Source organism: Aristolochia californica, unplaced genomic scaffold, assembly GCF_029961685.1.
Source record: "Aristolochia californica isolate CCGP_79_NKW_82.1479 unplaced genomic scaffold, dmAriCali1.0.hap1 SCAF_15, whole genome shotgun sequence".
Taxonomy (NCBI): domain Eukaryota; kingdom Viridiplantae; phylum Streptophyta; class Magnoliopsida; order Piperales; family Aristolochiaceae; genus Aristolochia; species Aristolochia californica.
Genome location: NW_027181826.1, coordinates 2,142,729 through 2,157,010, shown reverse-complemented (window position 1 = coordinate 2,157,010; position 14,282 = coordinate 2,142,729). Strand labels below are relative to the sequence as shown.

General features: G+C 37.7%; 2 protein-coding genes across 14 annotated transcripts; both read left to right on the top strand.

The window, feature by feature from the left end:
• The first annotated feature begins 2,699 nt into the window (after positions 1 to 2,699).
• Positions 2,700 to 6,090, top strand: LOC137951878 (transcription factor bHLH49-like). 3 transcript variants are annotated; one of them, XM_068798845.1, is made up of 8 exons: positions 2,704 to 4,021; positions 4,099 to 4,329; positions 4,411 to 4,476; positions 4,562 to 4,630; positions 4,822 to 4,893; positions 4,989 to 5,171; positions 5,509 to 5,599; positions 5,692 to 6,090. In XM_068798845.1, the coding sequence occupies exons 1-8, from the start codon at positions 3,440 to 3,442 to the stop codon at positions 5,697 to 5,699; spliced, it is 1,302 nt and encodes a 433-aa protein (XP_068654946.1). In that variant the 5' UTR covers positions 2,704 to 3,439; the 3' UTR covers positions 5,700 to 6,090. The 3 variants fall into 3 exon arrangements, with proteins under 3 accessions (XP_068654947.1, XP_068654946.1, XP_068654945.1); XM_068798846.1 differs by having other exon boundaries at positions 2,700 to 4,021; positions 5,079 to 5,171; positions 5,509 to 6,090; XM_068798844.1 differs by having other exon boundaries at positions 5,509 to 6,090.
• An 833-nt stretch (positions 6,091 to 6,923) lies between these two features.
• On the top strand, positions 6,924 to 12,912 carry LOC137951400 (uncharacterized). 11 transcript variants are annotated; one of them, XM_068798031.1, is made up of 7 exons: positions 6,924 to 7,274; positions 8,234 to 11,121; positions 11,297 to 11,525; positions 11,607 to 11,671; positions 11,756 to 11,824; positions 12,531 to 12,594; positions 12,699 to 12,912. In XM_068798031.1, exon 2 carries the CDS (start codon positions 8,318 to 8,320, stop codon positions 11,039 to 11,041), a length of 2,724 nt encoding a protein of 907 aa, XP_068654132.1. In that variant the 5' UTR covers positions 6,924 to 7,274; positions 8,234 to 8,317; the 3' UTR covers positions 11,042 to 11,121; positions 11,297 to 11,525; positions 11,607 to 11,671; positions 11,756 to 11,824; positions 12,531 to 12,594; positions 12,699 to 12,912. The 11 variants fall into 11 exon arrangements, with proteins under 11 accessions (XP_068654132.1, XP_068654127.1, XP_068654130.1 ...); XM_068798026.1 differs by having other exon boundaries at positions 11,756 to 12,383; XM_068798029.1 differs by lacking the exon at positions 12,699 to 12,912 and having other exon boundaries at positions 11,756 to 12,339; positions 12,531 to 12,673.
• Positions 12,913 to 14,282: the final 1,370 nt, after the last annotated feature.

The following is a 14,282-nucleotide window of genomic DNA, read 5'->3' as shown; positions in this document are numbered from 1 at the left end:
TAGGACCAAAATTGAAAATTCAAATGAAAGATGGGGTGTGTATGCAGAAAAGAATTTGAATGTTTGCTGGAGTATTTCTTTTGCAGGAATGATGGGTTCGGATGCAATTGAAAGAACTGTATGTCATTTCTTCAAATCATTCTTCTTCCTGTTTGGAATTTTCTTTCCAGGATGTCCACTGTGTTGTGCCGGCGGTGCGGGATATGCCAGACATCCCTTCACACCATTAACATTAAGTGTAGGAAATCCAGAAGAAGGAAAAAGAGGTTTTCTCTTTGATTAAAATTCTGCCATGTCATTGCTGAGACTTCTCTTGGAACGCCGCTGTTAGGTAGTTTACTCCCTTCAAACTCGAGAAAGAAGAAAGAAGGGGTTGGGATTTATGGAATTTTTTTGTAGTTTTCATGAATTTCTAATGGTCTCCAAGCCTGAATCTTGTCTTTTCGCCAAGGGTTCTTATTCCTGGTTCCGAGTAACCGGGGTTGGCAGACTTGATCCCACGTTCAGTTTCCGTTATCTAACCAAAATTCCATTGCAGCAAAAAAAATGATTCTCATTTAGTGGTTATCAGCTGCTTCTGTAAATGGGGATTAGGAAGCACAGACTAGAATATCAAGAAAGATACACCATCGAACCTCCTGTTGGGATCTCAATCTCTTCTTCCTCCTGTCACAGAGGAATCCGTACTTCAGGACCAGAGCAGGAAATTACTTTTAATGTCGAGCGCCCATCATGACATGAACCTTTTCCATATAACTGAATGGTCACCGTACTGTGCATTCACACAGTAGATGTAAAGCACATGAAAGTTCTGCAACAGTAATCATCAAAGCTCACCATGCCCATTCCCTCGTCCCTCCTTTATGAACAGGACAAGTGCTGATGATGATTCCCTTGTCCACGCTTAGTCGAATCACCTTCTGGAATGACAACTAACAGCCCATACCCATGATCTGACACGAAGCGGCCCTTTCTGTTTCCTATGAAACAAAGGCAGCTTCTAAATTATTGGGGCTTCTTTTACCTCAATCAGAGTGTACGAATTTGCTGTGTTTCTCATGGAAAGAGAACCAGTTTCAGAAGAGCAGAGATGGGAGGGGGTGGACTTATCATAAGCTACATCTATGATTTAATAAACAAAATTAGTCCTTGTAACCCACTACCTCCTTAGCAAAGTTCTTATATTTGTTTGAAAATATAAATAAAGTGAAACTCAATCGTGATTCTGTAACATCCTTATAAAAAAAAAACACGTCGAGGACTTAGGTTGATTGTTGTAATTTCTTTGGTTTGATTTTTAGTCCTTTTCCTAACCGATCATAGTCTTCGACATCATCTGACTCTCTTAATAAGCTTTTTGAACATTGAGAACAACTACAAAGTCAAAAGAGAAATTATCAAGGTCTCTAGAATTGTGAGAATTTGATTTAGATTTTGAGTGCAGCACAGCTCCGATATGACAGGAGGTGGAGAAGATGAAGTCATCCTGTTTGATCGATTGAGATGTTTCCCAAGGTGTCCCGCGATTAAGCCGAAATTCTGGCCATTGAATCTGGCAGTTCTCCTGCTCTCTTGTCTCTCCTCTCATCGACCTGTGTTGCCTCGTAAAGATACATTTATACAAAGAAATCAATTTCTGTCCACTGATCTAGGAGGTGAAGGTTTGCATCACAGTTATTTGGGGCAATTAAAGAATCATACTTTATTTAAGACAAATGTGATTGGTATTTGCCAATCAGTGTGATTTATCTGGACCCATTACATATTTCCACTAAGAATTGTCATGTTTGGGTCAATCAATGGAATGGAGGCAACCATTTGAGAATCTGTGAAATGCTTACAGAGAGGCGCATAAGAAGCAGATATTCCCAAATGGTACTACAATAAAAACTGAGGGAGAATGGGGGCACTCTTCCCATAATGGGGTCGCCTCCGTGACTTGCAAGGCAAATCACTGGATCCATGGTCAATGAACAGGTCATCATCAGACTTCAGATGCTCTCCAGCTGCTTGCAAATATAATTCCTTCTTCTGCAACTAGGATAGCGGGGCAGAGTTGCAGTTAGAGCCGTTGGATTAAGTGGTTCATGAATGGAGACCGAGGGCTTTGAAGTGTACCTAATAAAATCCTTGGGATGGGAAAAGGGCCCGAATGCATTGCCATTTGCCAGGGCTATCTACCCTTTGACTCTGTGAGGAAGACGAACAACTGCCACTGTACCAGCTGGAAATCGTATTAGGACAAGGAGGTAAAAAGATGATAAGATTCCATCTGTTGTGTGAATGGACAGAAAAACTATATGAAATAGTTGGATGCAAAAGGTTAAGGCTGGGGAGATGATATAAGAGCCAAAGGTTATGTGGGTTGTCAGTGAGAAAAATGAGTGTAGGACAGCAAAGGGTCTGTTGGATAGTTTGTAATCTGTCAGTAAAAGATATCAATCTTGGCCTTCAAGAGAAGAACATCAGAAAAAAATTCAAGAAATACAGTGGCCAAAAGTGAGGGAAGATTAATTTTTTAAATTTTTTACACAGAGCTGTTGGCAGTGGTTAATCATTCAAACGCATATAATTCACCCACTTTTGCAGGTAACTACCCCAAAACCTCCATTCGTTTTTGGATTTCCACATTTTCTGTTAGAACTCGATGCCTTTACTGTTTATGCAGACCCCGTTTACTGTTTATGCAAATACCCATCTGTCATTTTTTATGATTTCCTCGAGATTTTGATACTATTGGTTGGTTCTCTGCCATCTGAAAAAAGAGGTCTGGTTTTCATTCAACTAGACCTTAACTGTGTTCCGATTGTTTCCATTTTAGATCGTTTTCGAAGCTGTGAAAAAATTTCTCCTCCTTTCGGTTTACGGCGAAGAAGAATTGCGCTTGCAAAATTTGAAGGGACAGATGGGAATTCAGGAAATTAGCATCAATGGTGTTTCTCGGTTTTGAGGTTAGCACCTGTTACTTGAAGCTGTCGAGGGAAAAGAAGGAATCTGCTTTCCTTTTGGCTAGTTCGGTGAGCTGTTAACTAATGCCATTCTTTTCATCTTTGTCTCCTTTATGCTCTGAAAGGTTCACTTTCTTGTCTGTGGGGCATTTAACATCCCAGTAGGCTTGATCTTAGGATGGATTTAAAGTGAACTTAGACGGTGGATGAATCGTAAGATGATATGCTTCCACGCTTTGTTTCCCTCCCTTTGCTTTCTGGCTTTTGCTTTCACTACTCTCTGGGCGGTAAAGCTGCCAAACCAGTTTGTTCCTTGTTGAGTACCGCAAGAAATTTCAGTCAAACTAAATCCTTTTCTCTTTAGATTTAGATCTTCGTTCGTCCTCAGATACTCCACAGTCGGTTGCTATCAGTTGGTAGAGCAGAATTGCAAGTTTTCTGTCAAGTGGGTCCGTGTTAAAAATTTCTGCAGCTACTTGTGAATTTCAGCAATGGCCTCAGGAAATAATACTGAATTTGATATTGAACGCAGAAGTGGAAGCTTTGTGAATTGTCAGTCTTCCGGGTCTTTCTTGGCAATGAGCTCAATGCAGATTTGTGATATGCAGAGTAATCCTTGCTCCTCTTCCACAGGGCCAGAGTCCTTCTTAGGTACTAGTTGGGACCCGCTTGTCCCAGTGACTGCTCGTCACCAGAGAGATCTTTTTTCCTACAGTAATGATTGTGGGTTGGAAAACCATGTAACTGATGGTACTCCTCACCTGCTTGAGTGCCCCAGGCTTTCTTCCACAGGCAATGGGATATTTCCAGATATCGTTGGTTCATTTGGTCTATCTGAGTGTAGGCTGATTGCCAGCTCCGTTTCTCCCCCAAATTTTCCAAAGAACAAAGAGTGTGGAATTGAGAACACTTCAGTGAATAAGAATAGTGGGAATATGGATCCTGGTGGAGGATACAGAGGCATCACTCACAGCCCTAATGATCATGGGGCAAACAATCAAGAAGCAGCCTCAATTAATGATCATGGAAAGAAAAGAAAAAGGATCAATTATTACAACTTGGATGACATTCAGGTGAGCTATCTATACAATTTTAAAGTTGTTGTTTAGCCTTTAGTTGTTTATTTTGTTTTGGTTTGGTTTGTCTCAAGATTGCTGAAAGGGAGATTGTGAAAGATGTAACCTGCGCCACTAATGAAGATGAGAAGGACGAAGATGATAAGAAACAGAAAACTGAACAAAGCCCGGGAGCAAATTCCCAAAAGCCATGTATCAAACAAGCTAAGGAGTGTTCTCAAAATGGGGATGCACCAAAAGAAGATTACATTCATGTTAGAGCAAGGCGAGGACAGGCTACTAATAGCCATAGCCTTGCAGAAAGAGTGAGTTGGTGCTCATTCAACGTTTTTATTGCACATCTTCCTGCCCTGGGAGACCTGAATTTGATTTACATTCATTTACAGGTGAGAAGAGAAAAGATTAGTGAAAGAATGAGGTTTCTTCAAGATCTTGTACCAGGGTGCAACAAGGTAGTTTGGTAGTACTTGCCTAGAATGTGTTAATTAAGTCTTGAATTACAGTTTGCAGTCATTTGTTTGCTTGTTTACTTGGTAGATAACTGGCAAAGCAGTAATGCTTGATGAGATAATCAATTACGTGCAATCTCTCCAACAACAGGTTGAGGTATAGTCTTCATGTAGAACTTGAACAAATACTCAATTTTGTTAGTTACAGTTATTTCTGTCAAAGATTTTGTATTCTGGTGCTGTATGTGACTATGTTCTGTATTCTGTATTCTTGAGAGGAAATCAGCTCAATGAATTTTTATGACCTAAGTGACTTTCCTTTTTGTTACTTGTCTTGCAATTAAACAGTTTCTTTCGATGAAACTCGCTACGGTCAACCCTGAACTGAACTTTGATATAGAAAGGATTCTATCAAAAGATGTAAGTTTAATTCAGTGCTTTATGTGAAACTATAATTACTTTTTCTTCATTTAATCCGTAATCTAAAATAGACTTTACTTGAACATTCAATGTAGATTCTCCCCTCGCAAACGGGAACTGTGGCTGTTCTCAAATTTGCCCCTGGAATGAGTTCCTCTAACCCACTTATGCTTGGACCACCACAGGGTGCCTTACAAGAAAGAATGGTAGTTGGAAGTATTGATAATTCTAGTGAAGCGTTTAAAGCTGTGAACCCTCAGTTTCCCACTATGCCACAGGTAATTTCTAACCCCTTTTCATAAGGAGATTGGTAGAACACAACATGCGGAATTCCGTTTATTGGGTGAAATTGACTTGATTTTTGTACAACATCGATTGGATAAATGCTTCATTGATAAGATAAGTTTACCAGTAGGACCACCTTCACTGTATGAATGTGTCAACAACTTTATCTTTAGGAAGCAGCTACTGGCACTGATGGTGGTAAAATGTGTTTGGGATGAAATTTCTGAACCTTGACTTATGAAGCAATCAACTCTTCACTTAGTCTTGCTGCAACCTCTTCTTTTGTGAAAAAATAGTAATTATCCTAATTAATGAATTTAGTACTTGCAGATGCTAGGTATGTGGAATGATGAGCTTCAAAGCATTGTTCAGCAAATGGGGTTCATTTCTAATGCACCTCCTGACAATAGTGAGCTGCAAGGTAATGGAAAAGATTAATTTAAGATGGATATTCGGTTCAAATTACTGTTTGTGTAACAATCTCTTTAAATCTTGTTGGCAACATGGAAGCAGAAATGTGATGCTTCTAAGAAAAGAAAAAGAAAAAATCTCTCTTCAGGCAAGAGATGAAGAGGATGATACCAATTGTGTTCTTCATTCGATAAAAATCTGGTCATTCAGTCGCCAGAACCGAAACATAGCTTGGTCCTTGGCATGGATACCAAACAGATTCTTGTGAGTTGTATAGTTCAGCAGCTCCTAACCGTTTGTTCTTCAATTTTTTTGGCAGAAGAATTTTCTAGATAGATTTAAACCATGTATAGCAAGGAGATGCAGATGATTTTATCAGAAGTTTGTAAGAAATGTTTGTTGTTCTGTTTGTGTTTGGTTTCTCAATTGGAGAAGAAAAGAGACAACAAAAAAAAAAAAGGAATGTTGTAGTTTTATGATCTTTGAAGAGAGTTCATAATTGTGAAAAGCTGTTAGCATTTCATCTCCTGCCTCCATTACATAAAAGGGATTAGTAATCCTGCCCCTATTCAAAATGGTGTTTGCTCCGATTGTAGTGCTTAGAGGAGGAGGATAGTATTATAAAAGTAAATATTTTTGTTTAAGTATTCTATTTTTATATTTAATTAAATTAATATTTTTATTTCAATTTTTAATTATTTTATTAATTTAGACTAAAACTAAAATCTATATGATTTTGTTAATAAAAAGTTAAAAACCATCTTATAAAATTTTAATCTATCAAAGTATTTTATATAAAAAAATATCTTATTTATTTATTTATATATATTCATGACTTTTAATATTATATTAAATTATAAATTAAAGAGTGAGAATTTAGATATTGTAAAAGTTAGAATTTGATTAAGTATCTAAATATTATAAAAGTAAATATGTTAATATTATTTTTAAATTTTAAATTATTTATCTTATTTTATTAATTACAATTTAAATAAAAACTATCTTAATAAGGTTAAATCTTTCAAGAGTATTTTATTAATAAAAATCCGTAAACCCGATTTAAACCTGACCCATCTCAACCTCATTTTATCTCTCTCTTATGTGTGTCAAGTTCGGTCGGGTCGAATCGGATTTTAAAAAACCCGTTTCCGAGCCAAAACCCGACAGGTATTTTTCCGCCCCGTCACCGACCCGAGAGGTGAATTAGAAACTCGAACCCGAGTTTTTCGGGTCGGATCGGGTTTCCGGTACGACCCGACCCGATGCCCACCCCTCCCACGCTCCCTTCTCGCTTCGTATCCCTTCTGACTCGCGCTCTCCACTCTCCACTCTCCTCTACCTGCGCTCGCCGTCGGTCGCCTCTTCTCTTCCTACCAACCCTCTCTCCGGTTCTCCTTTGTGTCCTCGTCCCTCCTCGGGTTCTCTTCCTCTTTGTTTCAGCCGTCTCTCTTCATGTCTGCTTCAACCGTGCCCCTCCAGATCACTTTTCCCGCTGTCTCTTTCTCTCGCCGGCCCTCTTTCGGCCCCTAAATTTCTCTCATCACAACCTCGCCGCCCCTCTCTGAGACCCCAACCCTAATTTCTCTCATATCATCCTCGCTGCCCCCCTATATTGAACCCTCAACCCTAAATTTCTCTCAATTTCTGTAACCCAAAATTCAAAAACCTCTCACATCTTACCAGAGGTATTGTAGTCCAGCTCTAATCTGTGATTTTTTTTAATTTCTGCGAAATTTAGGGTTTCCTCTGTAATTGTTCGATATAATTTCTGTGTTTGGTTGACATTGAATGTTTAGTTTAATAAATTCCGTTAATAATGAATTAATAAATTTAGTGAAATTGGATTGATAATGAATTCATTTCTGTTAATAAACTCTGTGTTATTTCATTGAATTGATGATATTGAATAAAAAAAATTAAATTGAAATTGAAATTTCTGTATTGATTTTGAATATCTGTATGATTTTAAATTTTGTATTGCTTTAAGTGAAATTAATTGCTGTTATGATTTAGTTTCTGTATTTAATTGTATTAGTTGATTTAATTTTATATTATGATTAATTTAATTGAATTTATGTTAATTGATGATTTGTTGAATTTAATTTCTGTTAATTTAATTTAATTGCACTGTACTGAGGATTCTTTGATTGATGGATTACCCCCTAAGCCCTACCCCTAACCCTACCTTGATTTCCCTAATCCAAACCCCTAAACCCTAACACTAACACAATTACCCTAAACCCCTAGCCCAAACCCTAACACGATTACCCTAAACCCTAAGCTCTAGACCACAAACCATAAACCCTAAATCTCCAACCCTATTAATGCACTACTTTTGTTGTTTATGAGTCCCAAACTCTTTATGTTTGTTTGATTTTATATACAGCTTTTTGTCGGGATAAAGAATAGATATATTTTGTCTTTTTTGGACTTACCTAATTCTTCTGGTGGATACTATGAAATAGTTTATGTCTGGTCTTGCTTGTTTTGTAGATTCTCGTCTTTGGGGTGAAAGCTATAATATTTTACTGTTTCGATGGTCGATTTTTCTACTAATTACAATTTATAGATGTGTATTTAAGCATCTATTGCCTTTAGATTATCCATTTGATATAAAAAATTACGGACGTTATGTTTATTGTAGGTCAATTCCAAAAGCTTTTAATCTTCCTGGGCTAGAAGACCAACACAAAGAGTTTGAAGAAGAAAAGCTGGGTTCAACTTAACCATGGATTTTTCTGAAGATTGGAAATCCTTGTGGTCATCATCATTTGTGTTTAGGTCGCCACGCCTCCTCTTGCCTAACTTGTCCTCTTTGGGTCCTTTGCTTTTTCACCCTTCACTTCAAAATCTTGAACCAAAAATCCTCTTATGCTTAAACAATCTCTTCTCTCCACCTCCTCCACCTGCCACTATTTCCCGTTTCTGCTCTGACTCCTTCATCCCTTTGTCACTTCTCTCCTCTTTGGCCATTGATGCTTCCTCATTGGATCCCCCAACACCAATCCAACAGAATTCTCTCCATGTTTTGCATTGGTCCAATGGCGAGTTCATTCTTTTCTTCACCAGTGGCAAAAACCTAGATTCTATCAGCTATGTTGTCCTGTCTTCCCAAGACCAAACAATTAGAGTAACAGAGTCTGATTCTGCTAGTGAGATCCGTACAGTTTGCCCTCGGTTTGGTTACCAAATTCTTAAAATTGCTGTTTCCTGTGTAGAAAACACTACAACTGCTTCAGGTAATTGTGTAACTGAAGGGTACTTGGCAGCTTGTACACTTTACACTGTTTACTGGTATAGGATTGAAAGCAAGGTCTCTTGTGGTCATTTGGAGGCTCCAGTTTTAGTTCATGTAGGTTTTTCAGAGTTTAAAAGTTGTTTTGTTCATGTTTGTTGGAGCCAACACCTGCAAGAAGAAAGCATGGTCTTGTTGGAGACAGGAGAATTGCGTTTGTTTGATTTGAATCACTGCTCTGGGTTTTTTAGGCGACCAGTAAAATTGCTTGGGAGAAGGGTAAGGGTTCCTCTAAACAGTGACAATATTTTTGGCTTGGAGAAGGAGGTGAGCACGAGTTGGTTGGGTGTTGAATTCGGTTGGCATCCGCGAGTTCTAATTGTTGCTCGTTCAGATGTTGTGTTTTTACTTGATTTTAGGTGCAAGGAAAGCAATTTGACTGTTCTAGCAAAAATTGAATTTTGTGATTCGGTTAAGCATCATTTAGGGGAAGGAGATTGTTTTATTGCATTTTGTGGAGCAAAATTTGATGACTTCTGTTTTTCGGTGGCTACAAAGTTCCATTTGTTACTTTTTGATATCAGACAGCCATTAATTCCTATATTGCAATGGGACCATGGCCTTGATGGTCCTATCAACATTCAAATGTTTAAATTATCAGAATTGAGGCCTACATCTAAAGACAGTGAATTCAGTAGGGCTTCTGAATCAGGTTTTGCTATTTTGTTGGGATCCCTTTGGAAATCTGAATTCAATGTATATTGCTATGGACCTTTATTGTCATCAGATGCTTCTGTAGCTTCAAAATTCAGCAATCCTGGTCATGCCTTTTATGCTTGGGGCCTACCTTCAAATTTGTCGTTGCTGGGTTACCCATGTGAGTGTGGTGATTGCCTTGTAAAAGAAGATTTTTCAAAGTGTAGGCATTCAGTTGGAATTGATTCTTGGCAGAAGAAAGAGATAGTTTTGGGATTTGTTATCCTTTCCAGTTCTCTGTTGGAGAACACTCATGAATCAAATGGTCTTGGTGGTTTCACATTGATTAGACTTATCTCATCTGGAAGACTTGAATCCCAAAAGTACCAAGCCTCACGGAACTTCCCTGTTATGAAATCAAAATGCAGAGAACATTCCTTATCGTGTTGTACTGACTCAATCCCTCTGGATCATGTACATGACTTCTCCTTCAAACTTAATTATCTAAAGTTGGATTATCTTTTCTGCTATTTGAATGGCAACCTTGCATATGAGACAAAGATGCATTTTGAAGGGTTTTCAATTAAAAATATATCCAGTAACCAGAAGCTGCCTTTGTCGGATGTTTTTAAGACTACACAAGTTTCTCAAACTGGGTCTTACCTGGCTTTCTCTGAATTTCAGCATGAAATAACATTTCCCACCAGCTTTCATGAGATTGCATGTAGGAGAATATGGGCTGGTTTGCCTTTAGAGCTTGTCCAATTGGCTTTTGTTAGGCGCTCAGATCTCAAAGGGGAGCAAAAGAAGATGGGCCGCTTAGAGTTCCTCTTAAATATTTCTAGCCTTGAGTACTTGCAGTTGCCATTATCTTATTTGAGTTGGCCTTCTGGTAGAATTGAGAAATGGTCAAGAAAGCACGTTGAAAAGGAAAGTGATGGATTGTCAAGTGAAAAACTGCAGTGTGATAATATTGTGGGGCCGGTGCTGCCTCTACCTTTGCTATATACCCTTCAGCATGTTGGTCAAGATAACTGCTGTTCTGATATCAAGGAAGAAGTGGACAAAGTTTGCAATGAAGTTGCTAATGCAGTTGACAATATGTTTCATCATTGGAGTGGTAGCATCTCTCTCTCCAAGGAAGGTTCATTTTCACAAGTGATGGATGATGAACAACCCTTCTTTTTGCATGAGCCCCTGGTGAATTTATATGGTGATGCAGTGAAAGAAAAAGCCAGTCAAATGGATCAAGTGCAAGAACCCGTTTTGAAGGACAAGAAATTTGCTACACTCATTTGCCAAAAACGAGAAAAGAACTCTTCTTCAGATGATCAGAAAGAATATGTTGGACTGGAAATGTTTGATGATCTGTGTCCAGTAAAGTTGAGCTTGGATGCTCCAAACTATAAATTTTCACCCAAGGAGCTTAAGCTGTTCAAGTGTTTAGAGAAACAGCATTCAAAATGGCAGGATAGCTTCAAGCCATATAAAGACTTCCGTGCTTCAGCCAATCTTATCTGAAGAAGCTGGCCTCTAACATTGAAAGCATCCTTTGGGCTACAAATATTTCATTTTATTCTTGCTACATGTTTCTTTTGAAGGTATAACTCCAAAAGGTTATGTGACTGTTAAATGTATGTGATAGTCTTCTTATATATTTTATGTTTCCATATTTCAGTTTTCTTAAGAATCTATCCCTATTGTTATCAAAGTATATTTTCACAGAGGCCAGTCAATCTCTTTAACATGAATTGTTATCTTTTCTTTTCATGAAAGGAACAAAAGCATGCTGAAAGACAGAGTGGAATAAGTAACATGTGCATCTAATGAAGCTGAGAAGAACATAGAAGAGGAGGAACAGAAAGAACAGAAAAGCGCACAAAGCCTGGTAGCTGACTCCCAAAAGTCATACGCCAAGCAAGCGAAGGAGAGCTCTGAAAAGAGGGATGCACCTAAAAAATATTATATTCATGTTAGAGCAACTAGTCATAGCTGTGCAAAAAGAGTGAGTGCAAGATCATACAACTTTCTTATAGCGCATCTTCTTGCATTTGAAGTTTTAAATTTGAATTTCATTCTTATACAGAGGAGAAGGAAAAATATTTGTGAAGAATGAGGTTTCTTCAAGATCTTGTTCTAAGGTGCAATGGGGTAATTTGTTAGTTTTAATTAGTAAGCACTATTTAACTCTTTAATTATAGTTCCAACTCATTTATTTGCTTTTTTATTTTGTAGATAACTGGCAAAGCTGTAATCCTTTATGAGATGATCAACAATGCTCAATGTCTCTTTGAAGTGGTAAAGGTATGGTCTTTACGTAGATCACCCAATTGCATTCCACAGCTTCTCTATATGATATTTTTGACAGTCAACCATGAACTGAACTTGGATATAGAAAAGATCCTACCAAAAAATGTTAGTGTGATTGAGAGGTTTATAAGGACTACAAGATTCAGAAGATAACTTAGATTCTTATATACAGTATTCATTGAGCTAGAGAAAATCCGTAGTGGTCCAAACTAAAGTAGATATGTTCATATTATTTGATACTGATTCTTTGATTTCAGTTATTTCGAATAAGGTAGCTGGGAAAAAATTATCAAGTGGGGTTGGAAAGTAAGACTGTTGTGCTAACCTAAGGCCGTTTGGTCTAGTGGTATTCTGTTTACATTAGGTGCATCAGATCGCGAGTTCGAATTGCGCCACGCCCCTCTCAAAAAAAAAAAAAAAAAAAAAAACTGGTGTGCTACAAAAATTGGAAAATGAAAAGCAGAGAGAAGAGGGTTGGGATCACTCCATAATGCCCTTGCTGATAGAAAGTGAGTGTGTGTGGATGGACAATCATTCGACTTCAATTGCTAGGGTGATCTCCTTTATATTCCACTTCATGATGTTAACAATTTGTGACTATATTTGTGAGTTTAATTGCTAATATTTAGTTTTTTTTAAGGGAACAGAAGTTTGACTCTAATGACTTTTTTCCCATTGTTTTCCAATATCTTTTTTGTAGAAAGACTACTCAGTAACATCGTGTCAGTGGATTTATGTAAACAGTTTGCAAATTTTCTCCAAGAGTAAGAGCAAAATAGAGTAGTTGGCAGTATTTTTCCACTGGAAAGCAAAATTTACATTTGTTTCACACAACTCAGTTAACCATTTCTTCCATTGATAATTTCAGTTAAATCTCATATCTACCTGACCTAAGTCTGTGGTGTTATAAGGTCTACAAGATTCAGAAGCAATTTTCTTCCTCCGATGCTCTTTTTTACAGCTTTTATGTTGTTCGGAGATCTGCAAATTCTTCTACTTGTCAATGCTATTCCTCTTGCTTGTAACAATAGCATGATGAATTTATCTGGTTGGGAACCAGTTGATGATACTAGAAAGAACAGTTCGGGTAGGATTTGACCACTTGTGTTGATGAATAAATCCATCTTTCGTGAGATGGGAACTTCACATCCCAGATTGCCAAGGGTGGGAGATATTGGAAAACACGACTGGATTAATCAATTTTTTATAATTAATTAAATTAATAATTTTTTTCTTAATTATGTTAATGGTACTACACTAAAATCTATCTTGTGCTATTAATAAAATATTTTATTTATTTAAATATTATATTAATTATTATTAATACTATATTAAATTAGTGATTTAAGAGTGATAATTAAAATATTATTAAAGTAAAAATTTGATCAAGTAATTAGACATTATAAAAGAATACATTTTTGTTTATGTATTTTATTTTTATAACTAATTAAATTAATAATTTAATTTTAACTCGTAATTATATTATTAATTTATACTACACTAAAATTTATCTTATATTATTAATCAAATACTTTATTTATTTATTTATTATATTCATTACTGTTAATACTATATTAAAGTAGTTATTTAAAAGTGATAATCTGGGCCCACATTTAGGATCGTTGTCTCTGGGGACCACGGACAGAGGAGAGGACCTCCTTGAGACAAACCGTCAACTGCACGAGATGGTGGGACCTGTGGGCCTTCCAGATTTCGACCCTCTCCCTTCTGCCTTTCACGCGCGCATCTCCGTCACGTAGTGTCATCATTGATCCGGGCCCACTGAGAGCACGAGAGCTTGATCACATTTTCTCATCCGGTGGGCCCATCTGATTTTGGTTAATTCCAAATCAACCGCTGGACTCTGCGGTCACTGAAGCTGATTCATCCATTGAAACATCTTGTCAAAGATTGAACGGTCCCGATTAAGTACACGAGCATACGCTGGACCCACAACTGTGATGTTTGATCTAAGGGTAAAGATTCGTGCCAAATAATAAATAAATAAATAAATAACATTAAAAATAATAATCATTTTTGGTCAAAATAATAAAAGGTCACCCACTCGCGGCATGATGAGGTCTGCGCTGAGTGCACTGCGCACTCAGACTCTTTTAGTTATTGTACGCACGTCTTATAAATTATGTCGCACAGGCTGAATGACTCGGATCTTCAATCGGATTCGGGTACCGGCAACCACATACCCTACTCCTATTTCGTTACTTTTGGAAATCGAGCCACGGGTGAAAATGGTGCCGCGGGCTAAGAAAAAACAGTGGTGCTTCAACGGATCCAGTGCGCAGTTCACGCTCGGATTATTTTAGTGGGAGCGCTCGTCTCCGAATCCGACGGTTGACGTGGGAGAGGGAAGGAACCACTGGGAATTACGGTCCTGCGTGCTACACAATTGGGCCCTCCTGAATCAAAACCAGAGTCGTCATGGCGGGCTTGT

Coding starts and splice junctions, on each gene's coding strand:
- LOC137951400 (XM_068798031.1), top strand. CDS start 8,318: ATGGATTTTTCTGAAGATTGGAAATCCTTGTGGTCATCATCATTTGTG.
- LOC137951878 (XM_068798844.1), top strand. CDS start 3,440: ATGGCCTCAGGAAATAATACTGAATTTGATATTGAACGCAGAAGTGGA. Junction 4,330..4,410: donor GCCATAGCCTTGCAGAAAGA/GTGAGTTGGTGC, acceptor ATTCATTTACAG/GTGAGAAGAGAAAAGATTAG. Junction 4,477..4,561: donor TTGTACCAGGGTGCAACAAG/GTAGTTTGGTAG, acceptor TTTACTTGGTAG/ATAACTGGCAAAGCAGTAAT.